Source organism: Phoca vitulina, unplaced genomic scaffold, assembly GCF_004348235.1.
Source record: "Phoca vitulina isolate PV1807 unplaced genomic scaffold, GSC_HSeal_1.0 scaffold10, whole genome shotgun sequence".
NCBI classification, from domain to species: Eukaryota; Metazoa; Chordata; class Mammalia; order Carnivora; family Phocidae; genus Phoca; species Phoca vitulina.
The window spans coordinates 44,112,585-44,127,862 of record NW_022589713.1 but is presented as its reverse complement, the minus strand read 5'-3'; the positions used below and the strand labels follow the sequence as shown (position 1 = coordinate 44,127,862).

Sequence of the window (15,278 nt, the reverse complement as noted above, 5' to 3'; positions counted from 1 at the left end):
TGGAGGCTTCTTCCCACTCAGCCTCTCCTCCCTCCCTCAGCCCGAGTTAGTGTGGGCCCGCTTGGGGCAGCTGAGCCACAGGGTCACAAGGCCTCTAGCGCAGCACACACGTATAACGTGGTAGTGTTTTCCACTGTGCAGTCTTCCAGCTGAGACCCATGGGACAGTGGGGGGCTCCGGGGCCAGGGTGTTAAAATGTCTCGGCTGCGTGCCACCTTTCAGCTTCCAATTCCACGTGGACCAGGAGAATGTATCTCATGCGGACCAGAAACGCTAATCCAACCTAGCAGGGTATTTCAGTGTTCAGAAGGATTTGGGTCCCAGCAAGGGTTGGTTTTAAGAGGGTCCTTTTTGAAACCTGACATGGTAGTTAGGGTAATACTCGCTCCTATAACAAACAAACCAAACATTTAGGTGGCTTAACATAATAGTTTAAGTTCTCATCACACACCAGTGCAATGCAATGTCCTGGCTGTGGGAGGCCTTCGGAGGCCCGAGGCTCTGTGGTCCTCCACGGCCTCCGAGCCTTCTGCTGGGTCATTCATATCAGCCAGCAGATGGAGGAAGAGAGAACAAAGAAGTCAGGGCACCTGCTTCCTAACCACCTCAGCAGGGACATGGCCCACACCACTTTCACTCCCAGACCACAGGCAAGAACCAGTCACACAGCCCCACTTCAATGCAGAGGGCCTGGCAGATGTCCTGGGTGGGCGCATCCCAGCAACACAGCTCTGCCATGAGAGGGGCGGGGCACACGAGTCTTTGATGGACAGCTGTCATCCCCACGACGCCTGAGGATGGCATGCTGCTGCTTCTGCCCGCTCCTTCTCCTCGAATGTCCCGCCCCTGCATAGAGCACTTGAGCTCACCTCACCAGAGACTCAACATCCACAATGCAGTCCATTATAAGCCTGGCAAGTCATGTAATCCTTCACAATGAAGATGCTCAAATTAGCCGAGTCGCTTTCCCAAAGTCACACATCCGAGGGCTGTGAGGTGCTTGCAACCACGTGGGTAACAGCCGGGGGCCGTGAGGCCCCCTGCTCAGGCCACCTAGGTCTCTTGGGCTCCATGACTGACTGTCTAAGTCAAGATGCTCACTTCACTCTGGCACAGGTCTGTTCTTTCCTCACCTGGCTGCACGTAACGGAAGCTAGGCGCATTGTTCTCACAAGAAGAAACCACGAAAGGATTCTCAACTCCCATTGTATGTCAGATCTAGAATCCTTTTCTGAACAACAACCACAAAAATTAGCAGCAAAATATTCATCTTAGAAATATGCTTTTAAAGATTGTACTGTCGTTTCTACTCGCTAAGGGAAAAGATTGAACTAACAGCTATTGAAACAAATTCCATTGTTCTCACGGTGCAAAGAACCACAAACCATGCAATGCTTTTAACAGTCATTCTAAAAATTCCCCAAAAGAGATCATTTCCATGTGAACCTTTTAGTAGAACCCATCGGTAGAATCTGCAGAGATTCTGGGAGCACAGGAAATGTTCCCCATTTATGTATATGGTTTGGGTTTATGTTTTTGAAGTGCATTTTTCCATTCTAAATAAGCTTTTCTTTCCTTTCTTCCTGCTGCCCAGCATATCTGTTCATTCATTCATAGTCTTTCTTCCTTTATCTCTCACCAGAGACTGAAAGTTCCCACAGAGAGGGGACTCTAAAATTCCACAGGGCATATGCTTATCTTCAATAAACAATAATAACTACCCTTTAAAAATCACTTTACCATGTACAGGGTCCATCTGCAGGCACTATTTTATTCATTCCTCCAACAGCGCAGCTAAGCATTCCATCCTCTTGTGTGGCAGATAAGAACCTTGAGGGACAATGAGGGTGAATGACTTGTTCAAGATCCCTCCGTTAATGGGGCCAAACGCAAACATCATGGCTCCAATTTGCAGGTTTTTTCAACTACTGCATGATAATAAGTATCCCCCCTCCATAAAAACAAACAAATAACACCCCAACAAATAGCCTTTCAAAATTCACACTTACACACTGAGAAGTTTAGAGGAGATTATAAAAACTTCTGGAAAACACTCCATCTCCCAAAATAGTTCCCTGCTGAATTAGGAGCATTCCAAATAAAGTTGGAAAGGATTTTGATCTTCAAAACATGATTTCTTTTTACCTGATATTCTGTAAAATAAAGCACCCACATATAATTTATCAGTTGTATGAAAACATAAAATTTAGTTCAATAATAGCACACACAGAAAAGATTTCACACTCTTCTCAAAAATCCATGCATCTCTAAGGATGGAGATTTAAAATTACAAAACTATAAAACACTTGTATAGAAAACCTCTGGTTTTTCTAAGGAATGCTTGGCCTTGACATGCTAAAATGTCCAGGCCAACCCCACAAGTCTTGAGGGGTGTCTGAACTGTTTAGCGGGAAGCAGATTATTCCCAGGGGCATTACCCAGTCTCAGAAGAGCAGAAATGTAGAAGAGAGGAGACCCAGAGGTGGAGGTCATCTTGGGTTAATGGCCACTGGGCTATTTTCCGCAGTTCTGTTTATGCCCCAGGGGAAAGGTTGCTTCCAGAGCCTGTTAATTGCTTCCAGAGCCTGTTAATTCACGGGGTCAGCTGGAGGGACACTGTGGGCTGAGTAAACCACAGCAGGTCCACTTTGAGCCTCCACAGAGCTTACAGCAGTCAATGGATGTCTCCCCAAACACATTTCCACTTGATAGACCTTGACTGAGCATCTACTGTGTGCACAGCACGTGCTCGGTGCTGGGAAATAGCAATCAGGGGACAGCCCCTTCTCTGCAGTTGCTGACAGGTGGTTGTCCGCACAGTCACGAAAGAAAAAGAATTTGGACAAAGGAGAGAACGGACGGGCACAGGGTCCCCAGTGGATATTCCCAGAGGACTAAGAGAGTGTGGTGGTGGAGGCCAGGTACAGCTTTGAGCAGTTCCGACCATGTAGCTTGACAACCAGGATTTCACAGGAGTGGGCATTCAGGGAGCCCGCTATGCTTTTGCAGAGACGAAAATTGGTCAGCTTCTAGCTTCCTCAGAGGACCATGATGAACTGGGACTGTAAAAGGCAGCAGAGAGGGGCCAGTGGTGGACTGAATCCTTGCCCTCCACGTAGCAGGTGTCGAAGGCAGGTGCATGACCAGGACCACGTTTACAACACAGTCAGCCCAGGAGCCGGCACAGAGTGGCATTCACGGGGGCTTTCCCGCTGTGGCTTCCTCCCATGGCCCCAGGGCAAGGGGGATGGGGGTAGACAACCAAGAAAATTAACTATAGTATAGTTTAAGTCTTCAAAAATGAGAGCTTTTTGGCAAAGCCCAGAGAACAGAGTAGCCTAGCTTCTTAAGGAAAGAAGGCCAAGGATGTGCCCTTGAGAAGCAGCGTGTGAGTTGGGTCTCTGAAGCCCAGCCAGAGAGCTGACTTAGCAACTAAGTATAGGGCCCGGGGGGGAGGGGGGAGCACACCTCTCCCCTCAGAGTGAACCTATTCCACAGCCAGGGCTGAGTCAGCTTTGCATCGTGGGACTGTCTCTGTGTGCAGACTCTAATAGAAAGATCTGAGGACCTGTGGTTTATTTGGAGGTGAGCTCAGGAAACACAGAGAGGGGAGGGGACATAAGACAGGGAAGGGAAGGCAAGGCAAGCAAATGACTCCTTATGGAGCTGGACTGGAGCTCATCCCCACTGGGGAACAGTAAGAACCAGGGTAGAACACTCTCCTGGGCAGCAGGCAAGGGAGTGGGGCTACTAATCCACCAGCTTCCCCTGCCACTGGTTGAGGGCTGCTCCCGGAGGCTGTGATGGCCCCTCACCCCTGGGGCAGCCAAGCAGCCTCCGGTAACCAGAGCTCACCTCAGGCCAAGAATCGCCAAGTGCTGGGAGTTGGAAGCCCAGAGGGTGTATGCCGAAGCCATCCACAGCGCCTGCTACAGGGGAAATCAAAATCACCACTTACTGGCCATTAATAGCCTCTCGGAGAGAGAGCCTGCGTATTTCTGGAGAAACCCAGGTGGGCTCTTTGGTCCCTGCCTTCAGCACCACCTGACCCATGAGATTGGGACATGGCATTGGGAAAATGCAGGCAATATAGAAACCCTTTTCCCCAGAAGACCGGCCATTACCACCACAACAGGCAGAGCCCGTTACATGTAAATGGTAATAACACCTTCATTAGGCTCTCTTCTGAATGTTTCCACGGCCGATGAAAGCAGGGTTGTGTGGTACACAATAGTAACTACAGGACCGATAGATACATATACCTATGTATGGAGTACATGGTGCTGATCTGTAGTCAGGGGGAAATAATAGTAGAAGCCAACTCAACAGGCAGAGGGTAAGAAGGCTGAGGGGTAGCAGACAGGATGATCGAGGCTTTACGTATGTCGTCTTATAAAAATCCTCTCACAGCCACGGAGGGTCACACTGTCCCCACCTTTAGGTCAGGAAACAGGCTCAGAGGTGCTCTTTGACCAAGGTCCCCTGCCAGGAATCACAACAGCTGGGGCTCAGCCCTGGATCCTCCTGAATCCAAAGTTCTTGTTCTTCTCCCTGCCCTAAAGCAGCCCAGGGATGGGTAAGGGTGAAAGCGCTATTAAGAACTCATCTCCCGCTCTGAGCAGGCACATGTAACACACTTGATGGGTGTCACCTCATTTAATCCCCACACGGAGCCAGGGAGGGCTTAGCTGTGCCCCTCTCGCCAAAGAGAGTACAGAGGCTGAGAAGCTCCCCGAGCTTTCCACCCGGGCCTCCTGACTCCACAGCCTCTGCTCTTCCCTCTGCACCAGCTGGCCCTGGGACGGAGCAGGCTGGAGAGGTTGCTGAGACCCAGCCCCTGCCAGAGGGACCTTGTCATCCTCGGGAGGAGGGCTCAGCCATGTGCATGATCAGCCAGAACCCAGACTGGGTCATGGAATGAGCCAGACAGGCTGTCACAGCAGGAGGACTCAGGGAAGGAGGCCATATCTGGGCAGGGAGGCAAGAAAGTGCTCTAGGAAAAGGGGAACCAAGCAGGTGAGGTCTCTGAGAGGTCACTGGAGCTTTGCCATGTGGAGATGGTGGTAGGGCCAGACCCCAAGGATAGAGGGAGCAGCCAGGGAAAGGCAGGACCCAGGCCCTCAGGTCCTCAGGCTTCCAGGAAGACAATGCTTAAATCAGCCCCCACTGGGCCCAGAATCCCCCTGGGGGAGAAGAAGCCCCACCTTCTGACTCAAGACAAAAGGGAACGCGGATGTCCCGCCAGCCTGAGCTGCAGTCAGCTTAAGTGCCACTGGGTCTCTGAGCTGAAAATGTGTTCAACCAACATCTGAGTTCCCTGAAGGCTGTGGTTCTTCAGCAGTCCTGGCAAGTACAACGCTCTGTGGACAACACTGTGAAACACCGATAACTTTAATTTCATTACACGAAACAGTACTCACTTAGTTGGTAGGAAATCTGTGTTTGAAATGGCATCTGGCAGGACGCAGCCTCAGTGTCCCAGCACAGCAGAGCTGGGGAGCCCTCAAGCCCAGAAGCTGGTGTCCACACACAAGTGCGTCTCCTCCAAAGCCCCGCCGTCCTCATCACCCAATCCCCAGGTAGTCCTGTAAGGTTCCTAATACCGGAACACAGCTTCTGTTGGCAGCTGCTGTGCCCCAGGCCAGGGGGCTGTGCCAGGTACTCAGGGCTGAGGAGCACCGTGCCGTCCTACTCATGCCCCAGGCACACTCTCCTATTTGGCTTCCACCAAAATAAGACAAAGCAACTTTCACCCCCTGGCATGGAGATCAACCCTTGGGGCCCAGCCACCCGCCATCACAGATGCTCTGGGCAAAAGTGAGCCCAGCATAGGCCAACCCTGACCATGACCCCACACTGAGAACCACTCCAGCCTGCCCTTGGTCAGTGCCTTGATTGGCTTCCACAGCACACTCTATAAGCCAGAGCTGTCTTGGCTTTGGATGGAGATGCACCTCATCCCTGCTTGACCAGTTATGGGCTCTGTGACCTTCGACAAGTTACTAACTTTGCTCACCTTTGTCTCCCCATCTGTCAGAGAAGATTGGAACTACCAACCTCTTTCTCCCTCATGTCCTTTCCAGAATGAGGCATGTGCCTTGAGTTGAAAATAAACTTACGTGCTGAGCAGGAATAAACACTGTCACTCCCCCGCTACTCACACAGAACGCTTCTGGGACCAGATGTGTGGGGTTTTTCCATACCCACCAATTCTCTGACACCAGCCGGGTACCCTCCAGTTCCGTGCTGACCCTGTCTCCCTGCAGTTAGCTCCCAATCCCACGGTCAAGGGCTCAGGACTACCTGGCTCATGTCCCAGGTCATCACTTTGACTTCTGACCAACTGGCTCTTCACGGCCCCCTCCTCAGGCTCAGTAGTTTTCTGGAGCAGCTCAGCTCACAGAACTCAGGGAAACACTTATGTTCACCAGTTTATTATATAACAGAGGATACAGATGAACAGCCAGATGAAGAGGTTCACGGGGTGAGGCCCTGGAGGCTCCTGAGCACCGAGGAGCTGGGGTGCCTCTCTAGGCATGTGGATGTGCCAGCCAGGAAGCTCTCGGAACCCCAGACTTTGCGGACATTTATGGAGGCTTCATCACGTAGCCACAGTCAATTATTAACTCATTTTCCCGCCCTTCTTCCTTCTCCAGAGATGGAGGTAGAGCTCAAAGTTCTAAATTTCTAATCATGGCTTGGTCTTTCTGGTGGCCAGTCCCATCCTGAAGCCACCCAGAGCCGCCTCCTTAGATCTAAAGATGCTCCCACCACCCAGGAAATTACAGGGGATTTAATTTAGGAGCCCTGTGTCAGGAAATGGGGTCAAAGACCAAATATTAGCAGGACCTGGGGGCAGAGTCTGGTGTGTATGCGTGTGTGTGTGTGTGTGTGTGTACACATATATCTTATTTCACCCTGCCATCTCACAAGGCCATTGTGGGTGAGATCTGTAGAAGTGCCAAGTGCAGAGTGTGTTAACCTTGAGGGAGGCCAGGGCAGGTGACAGAGTCATCTCCCATCCAACACAGAAAACCATGGCCCAAGGGCAAAAAGCCAGACCAGGGGCTGCCAACAGTAGCCCTCCCCACCCTTCTCCACCCCAGCCAGCCCAGGGTAGGAGAGGGGCCATTCTGAGGCCGAGGTGACCATCTACCCAAGCAGAGGTGCACTAGGAGCCAGATCTCTGAGTGTCTCCTCATGTCTGAAGCACTGGGGCCTGCAAAGCCTCAAGGGACTTCTTGGGGACCTTCAATTCTGCCTCCTAAAGAGGTGCCCTTTTGGACTTCCCAGAGTCAGCTGCTCCCCAGGACCCCAAGCCAGCGGTGGGGAAGATGCAGATGGCAGCCGCACCTTGCTGTCAGGTGATAACAGCCCTGTTTGGTTTCTTTCTCCCTCCCCTTCCCCCACAGACTTGGCCGAGGTTTTGCAGAGCCCAGATGGGAACTGGGTGGCCCTGAAGGATGGTACTCTGCCACACACCCACCTGCTGGCCAAACCTAAGAATGGCACGTTCCAGGCCCTGGAGGCGGCCTCCAGCACGGCCTCTGCCTACGACGAGATGGGCTCTGACAGTGAGGAGGACTTTGACTGGAGCGAGGCCTTGAGCACACTGTGCCCACGGCCCCGAGGCCGGCCCAGGAACCCCCAGCCCAGGAACCCCCAGGAGCCCACACAGGCCCAGGGCTCAGACCAAGGCCCCTCAACCACCAACTCCGGGCTCTCCCCGAACCCCGAGGCCATGTGCTCCGACTCAGAGACCTCCTCTGCAGGCTCTTCCCGGGAAGTTGGGCACCGGGCCAGACTGTCCTGGTTGCAGAGGAAGGCCCCCAGGGACCCCACAACAGAGAAGAGGCGCCTGCAGGGAGAGCTGGATGTGAACTTCAACCCCCAGGCAGCCAGCAGGGAGACCTCAGACAGCAGCGAGCCTGAGCAGGCCCCCCACGCTGCGGACCGGAAGGCCAGGAGGTGGGGAAGGGCCCGCATGGGCTCAGAGGAGCCAAGTGAGGAATTGTCTTCTCCCAACGCCGGTTCCCAGGGGCTGGACATACATCAGGTAATCAGACTGGTGCACAGTTTTCAGCAGGATGTGCCCTCCTCCAAGCGTGAGTGGTGTGGAAAGGTTTCGAAATCACAGACCCAGATTCTCATCTTGGTTTGCTGCTAAGTAGCTGAGTGGCCTAACAGCTCACATCCCCTCTTTAGGGCTCCATGATCTCCTCTCTGGAGACGAGAGCTTCTTACGGTTCCACGTGGGTTTGCGATGTGGCCCCCAGGACAGCAACTGCAGCACCGCTAGGGAACAAGTTAGAAATACACATTCTCAGGCCCTGCCTGCTCAGAAACTCTGGGGATGGGGTCCGGGCATGTGTGGTCACCAGCTCTCCTAGGGATTCTGCTGTCCTAAAGCTGGAGGGCCATTGGCTCAGGGTTAAGGAGATGGGGTTTAGAGTCAGGCTGCCTGACTTCAAATCCAGCTGTGTGACCTGGGCAAGGGCTCAGGTCTGTAAATGTAGATACTATTACAACCCCCTTCAAAGAATGATGCGATGAGTGAATAAGATAATGTTTAGAATGAACTAAGCTCTGTCCTAGACACAGTAAATGTTATTTCAATATGAAAACTCAGGGCACAGTTTACTCACATTCTGTGATTCTTTCGGCCACCTCCCACCCCCTCTCAGAATCCTCAGTGGCTCTGCCCACATGGTTTAGTTCAGGAACCTCCTTTGAGATTATGATAAAAGCTATGGGCTCTCTCCATAGAAAGATGCACCCACACACACACACACACACACACACTCTCTCTCTCACACACACACACACACACGCACGTGCACTCACACACCATTTGCTTTGAATGACCTTATAGAAGCAATGGATTGCGTTTGAAACTGAGAGTCTAATGGAAGATCTAGTTAGGTTGCCTTCTGTAGGCTCACGTTGCTGTCAACTTGACTTTCCACACTCCTGGAGAAACCACAGCCACTTCTGGAACCCCACTGCATCTCCAGTGGTACTCAACCACCGTGCCCTGCATTCTTAGTTTGGGTCTCACCGAAAGCAGCCTCCGAGTCAAGGATTTGGATGTAGGTTTTAGGTGGGAGGAGAGCCCAGGAACCCCAAGAGTGAGCCAGAGCAGTGAGAAAGGCCTATTGAGGTAGGCGATAGACAACCGGGGCCCCATCCCACCAGGGACCCACGGAGAACCACATGGGACACACCCCCCACCCGAGGACAGGAGCGTTCATCCACAGTCTCCCATCTGCCTTAGGTACAGAGTGGCCCCACCCAGGGGAGCATCAACTCCACACACAACCAGTTTGCAGTGGTGCCTGAGAAATCCTTCAGGCAAAGAAGAAGGGAGAGACCCAGGTCTGCGGTGGGAAATGATCAGTGAGCCAGAAACTGTCCCCCATGGCTGCAGGCAGCTCGGGTAGCTCTAGGTGATACGGGGGGGACATCACCAGCGTCTGCTACGATGCCCATCTATGAATGCATCAGCCAGATCCCTGATCACGAGGTCCCCGTGAACATAGCTGTGGGCTCGGAAGCCCTCAGGTCACAGAATCGGGCATCAGTCCTGCCTAAGCTGCTAATATGTTGCCTAGAAAACATCCTTTCTTTGGTCCAAGGTCTCGTGTTTTCCTCTGTAAAAGCAGAGCATTACAAATCTGCCATGTGGGACTGTTGTGATCGTACAGTAGAAATACAAACTTCTGCTCAGTGATGACTCCTTGTTATCTAGCTCAAGTGGAGACTGTTTTACGGAGACTTTGGGTCACTTGCCCGAAAGGATATCCTTGAGGGTTCTCTGCATGACTCACTTGCCGTGTATCCCCAACAACTGGCTGCGTGAAGCTTCCTGTTTATTGTGAGGTGGCTTGAAAGTTGTCTTCTGGTGGTCATCTTGCAAGGCCTTGATAGAGAGAAGACGGGGCCAGCAGAAAAGCTCTAGGACCAGTGTGTTGCTTCTGCCTCCCTGGCAGTGTCCTCTCCTCCCGGTAGGTGGCAGTGGTGCTGCACTAACTCAGGCCCTCCTTGCTCTCCTGAGATGGCAGTTCTCTTCTCAAAGAAAAAAAAAAAAAAAATATATATATATATATATACACACACACACACACACATGCATATAATACAAAATATATATACATACGTATTTTATAAGGTTAGATATATTTCATGAGGTTAGATCTTATATGTGTGTACATATACATACAGGGATGTATATGTATTTTTAACCATTTGCATACTTTTTAATTATATAAATAAATGAATATCATGTAAAAAAAATTGTGAACATACAGATATAGTCTACCCCACCACAACCTAAACCCCCGCCATCTCCCCCAAAATAACTGGAGTTGTATGTATTTGTGCACTCACATATGTATAGTACATTTAGAAATATAGTTCTGTATTTTAGCAGAATCGGCCTCTTACTCTCCATACTCTCCTGTCGCTTGCTATTAACAGTTAATGATAGAAATGTCAGCGCACATGTCCCCGCAGTGCCTGCCAAAGATTGCCTCTCGGTGGCCCCCCGCAGGGAGCACGGGCGTGGGAGCCGTCCATCCAGGGTGCAAGCAGTAAGGGTGCATGTCTTGTAGAGAATTTTAAAACAGTAATAAGTCCAATAAAAGTCAGTCTTTTTATTATCACCTTGCACCACGCAGGGACAATTCTGAGCACTGTAACTTATAGTTAGCCCTTTAGTTCCTCTGTTCTTTGCTTTTCCGGATGATATGTGGTAAGATCTAACCTTATTTTTTCAAATTAAGCGTTTGTCACCAAATCGTTAGCAAATAATCCATGTTTTATTTGCTGGCTTCAGATTCCCCCTTTAATATATATTGATCTTCTTTTATTTCATGAGCCTGGTTGCCTTATGCTCTCTATTTTGTTCCATGGATGGAGAAGTCCCATTTGTGTACAAATACAACTTTATTTCAATTATAATAACTTCGTAACATACTTTGATATCTGGTAGATGGTCTTCCCTTCACAGTTGTTTTTTGTTGATGATATTTTATAAAGTGTCTTAACTTTTCTCAATCCTTTACTCATATAAATGACTTTTTACAATCTTCTCTTCAAGTTGAAAAAAAAAATTTAAGTTATGATCAGATTGCTCCAAATGCATTTATCTATTTGGGAAAAATCTATGTCTTTATAATATCGAGGCTCCCCATCCAGTGGTGTCATACTTGTCTCCATTTATTTACTTTCACTCAAGTTGTAGAGATTTTTTTCAAAGCTCTCCTACTTTTGTTGTTCACAGGTTTTACAGTATGTTATACATTTTGTTGACATTGTGGATGAGATCTCTTTTATCTATTACACGTGCTGATTCGTTTCTGATAGTGTATAGATCACTATTGATTTTATGTTTATATTTTATAACTTAGCACCTAATAGATTCTTAGTCCTAATAGTCTTTCACATGATTCTCTTAGCTATTCCAGGTAGATCCTCATCTTGTCCACATGGAGGACATTTTTATGGTTTTCCCCATGATTTACACTGATTTCTCTTGCTCGTCGTCTGGCCCTGGCGACAACCTGTGCTACACCCAAAGCGGTAGTGACATTGGCACTCGGTCTGTGTCCTGCTGCTGTCCTTAGGCACGTGCTTGCAGTGCTACACGGTTAAGTATGTTGCCTCCTCTACATTTAGTAGATACTCTCAAAACAAAGATGCATCTGCCTATTCCTGGCTTCCTAAACACCTGTGTTCCTGCTCTTGCTGTCTCTCTCTCTGTCAAATAAATAAATAAGATCTTTTTAAAAAAGAATTAAATAAATAAATAAAACTGTTGAGATTAATAAAATGAAAAGCTGGCTCAGGTAGATAGATAGATAGATAGATAGATAGATAGATAGATAGATAGATAGATTCATTATATGTAGATAATGTACATGTATATATAATGAATTTCCCCTCAAATACAGTTTTGTTTGCATCCCACAGGCTTTGATATGTAGTGTGCCCATCGTCAAACTTTTCTAAGTAAATTATCACTTCCAATGTGATTCTCATTTTAATCAAAATTAAGAGGTAATTAGAAGAGTGGATAGCTTTCTGGTTTGTTTTGCTTTGTTATTGTCTCTAATTTTTAGTCCTCATGGCATTGTGAGCAATAAATATGGCTTATGTGGTTTTGCTGTTGGGAATCTGTTGGGATTTCCTTTGTGACCCAATACATGGCCAGTTTTTGTGACTATTACATGGGTGTGCTTGAAAAGAACACATATTCTCTGTTTGTTGAGGACAGACTCCATGTACACGTGCACATTGTTCTGGATGTCAGCAAGACAGACAAGGTCCTGCCTCAGAAGCTCATGTTCCCTTGCCTTCATGTCTACCAGGCTTCACTTCCCTAACTTCCCTACTCTTTTCTACTGTTGTCTTCATGCTTCTGTGATTTTCTTACTTTCTGTCCCTTCGGAGTCTGGTGAGTCCCTAGGAGGCAAACCAGTGCATGCTGGCAGCTCCACTCCCTGCTGGACCCATGCCCTCACCAGCCCCGATTAGCATGTAGAGCCAGTTGAGGGCAGAAGTCCTGTCCTGCCTTCTCTAACTGCATCCCCAGCCTCAAATCTCACCTCACATGTAACTCTGCACATGGAATCACTCTGTAATCTGTTACCATAGACTGCTGAATGCGTTCTCTGACCTCCAGAACCCCGACCCTGATGTCTGCTGGTGGGATGACATCTGTGGGTCAGAATCACTTTCCCTCCAAAGCCCTGCAGCCGATTTTTACCGCCTCCTGCCTTGGTGTGATGAACAGACACCTGAAGACATCTTAATTTTTCCTTAATGTATAACAGTTTTCTCTTCTCTTAGACATTTGTTTGATTTGCTGTTATCTTTAAAGAGCAGACATTTTGCCAGAAGGGTAGTGTGCTCTCATCTCGTGCTCTTGCACATAAGACAGTGAGCTCTTCTCTGCATACTTGGGTATTTTTTCAACTCAGGAGTGTTTCCTTCTGTCATTTTGATTCTTATTTCTTCCAGGCCACCCATAATCCTTACCTTGAATCTCAATTCTCTGTCTTCCATGTCTATGATCTTCTCTTACTCTTTTTCCCTTCTCTGATTGATCCTTTCTTCAGTCTTCTAGAATACCTTCCCAAGTTTGTCCTCCCATCACTCATTTGTGTTCCTGGGATTAATTCTGCGATTACCATTGTCAGATGTGGGTTCTAATCCTGCCGTCGTGCTCTTAATCTTTCTGCAATCTTTTGTCTCAACAGTCTCGCAGTTCATCTCATGCCACAGCCTTGTCTTTTAGTTGGAGTGCTTCTCTCTCGTAACTTTCTGTACCTCTTCATTGAGACTCTGTATTATTATGCCCTAATGAAAACACAAAACCACTATCAGACGTTGTGTCCTGCTTGTTAGTAAAATTTACGTGATGCCTTCAAGCTACCTTTGGTTTCCTTTGTTCTGCTGTATTTTTCCATAAATTCCATGTAAACTTTTTCTGTTAGTCATCCTTAAGTGAGGATAAAGCTGTCTCCACCCCACTGTTTGCCAATATCTAGCATACTGAAACCATTTCCCCTCTGCCAGCTTGAGAGGAGCTTTTTCCTACTCTCATCATCTTGCTGTATGTTTCTTTGAACAAATGGCTAACAACTGAAAATGCATATGTTGAATGAATGAATGAGTGGAAAAGAACAAAAATCATTCTATATTTCTACATGTTTTTTTAACAGTTTCAATTACTTTTTTTTATTAGCATATAATGTATTATTTGTTTCAGGGGTAAAGGTCTGTGATTCATCAGTCTTACACAATTCACAGCACTCACCATAGCACATACCCTCCCCAGTGTCCATCACCCAGCCACCCCTCCCTCCCACCCCCCTCCAAGAAACAAACTGAGGGTTGCTGAAGTTTCTACATGGTTTTATAGATCTCCGCCCGCCCCGGGGCTTTACATTTTCATGACCACACCTCCTAGAATGTAACAGGGTACCATGGCGAGGTCTTCCCTCTGCCCTCCTGAATGTTCTAAGTGGCTATAAGACTAGGAGGAAGTGAGAGGGTTGGGAGTAGGGTTTATCTCTGGATGCTTCAAATGCCCCACCACCACAACAAAAGGCTCAGCTATTGTGCTTTTGTTTGGTTGGTTTTCATTTTATTTTTTTTATTGTGAGCATTTATCTCACACTCTGAACCAGGGTTTGAGGTTGGGAGAATATGGGGGGGTGAAGGGGAGACAGCAATTATCCTGACTACTTAGGAGAGGGAGAGAGTGGATGGGTCTCCAAAAACTTTTTTTTTTTCAGTTCATTTGCATGGGCCTTGTACTTAGTGAAAATTTTTCCCATCCATTTACTAGTAACAAGCTGACTTCCATTCCTTTTTAGTTATGTGAATTTTCACCTTTTCCTGTATCTTCCCACACAGTTTTGGTGGAAAATTTGGAGAGGTTGTAGAGTGATGTTTGCCAGATATCATTTTAAAATGGAAACCTGCTAATTAATTTTTCATTGATTGAGACATCAGGATGGCAGGAGGCTGCTATTTCAGTTTCCTCTGACGTTTCATTTTTTGTTGTACTCATTAGTGCAACTTGTTTCCTTGGGGTAAATTTGCCCCCTTGTCTAGCAGGTGAGGTCTTAATTATTCTTAAAAGACGTTCTAAGAATCTTGCCACATTGGGAAGCTACTAATTCTTTAACAATCTGTAAATATTCATTTATTTTATGTGTTCATGCCTTGCAACAGAAAGAATTTAAAGTAGTTTACATAAATGTAAACACAAGAGAATAAAATGAAAACATAAGAAAAGCAGGACAAAGGGAAAATCAGGATAGAAAACATAAATGAAGCTAGGAGTAATGTTAGTTCACAATATGGATGCAGAGAGGTCCTAATCACAAGCTGACAATGCCAAAAATTTGGCTCTGAGCTTTCTAGAAGACAATAGGTAGAGAATGATGTGAGCAGCTTGCTGAGTCCTGGAAACCATATTAGAACAGTAAATCTATTCCTTAAAGGATGCTGCTCTTGGAGCTGAGATTCATGAGAAATTTATCCTTTGGGTCCTCGTGAAGAGAGAGCAGAATGCATCACCCTCCACTATAACCTGCTTCAAATGAGCACACACGTTGGAGGCTGCTTCTCACAGTGTCACTCAGTATGGACCAATGCAGGCACATTTCAGTCAAGTCAGTCTATCAGGGGCCAAATGCATTGACCTCTGCTGGTCCGGGTCACTCCAGGATATGTGGAATAGATGGCTACCTCCCCAAGCCCTGGTC

The 15,278-nt window shown here is 47.9% G+C and overlaps 1 protein-coding gene across 4 annotated transcripts in view; it reads left to right on the top strand.

The window, feature by feature from the left end:
• MYRIP (myosin VIIA and Rab interacting protein) overlaps positions 1-15,278 on the top strand; it is a 399,641-nt gene that overhangs the window by 331,666 nt on the left and 52,697 nt on the right. For all 4 annotated transcript variants that reach the window (XM_032408946.1, XM_032408947.1, XM_032408948.1 and 1 more), the window contains exon 10: positions 7,413-8,056. In XM_032408946.1, the coding sequence (XP_032264837.1) occupies positions 7,413-8,056 (644 nt within the window). The remainder of the gene's footprint in view (positions 1-7,412; positions 8,057-15,278) is intronic.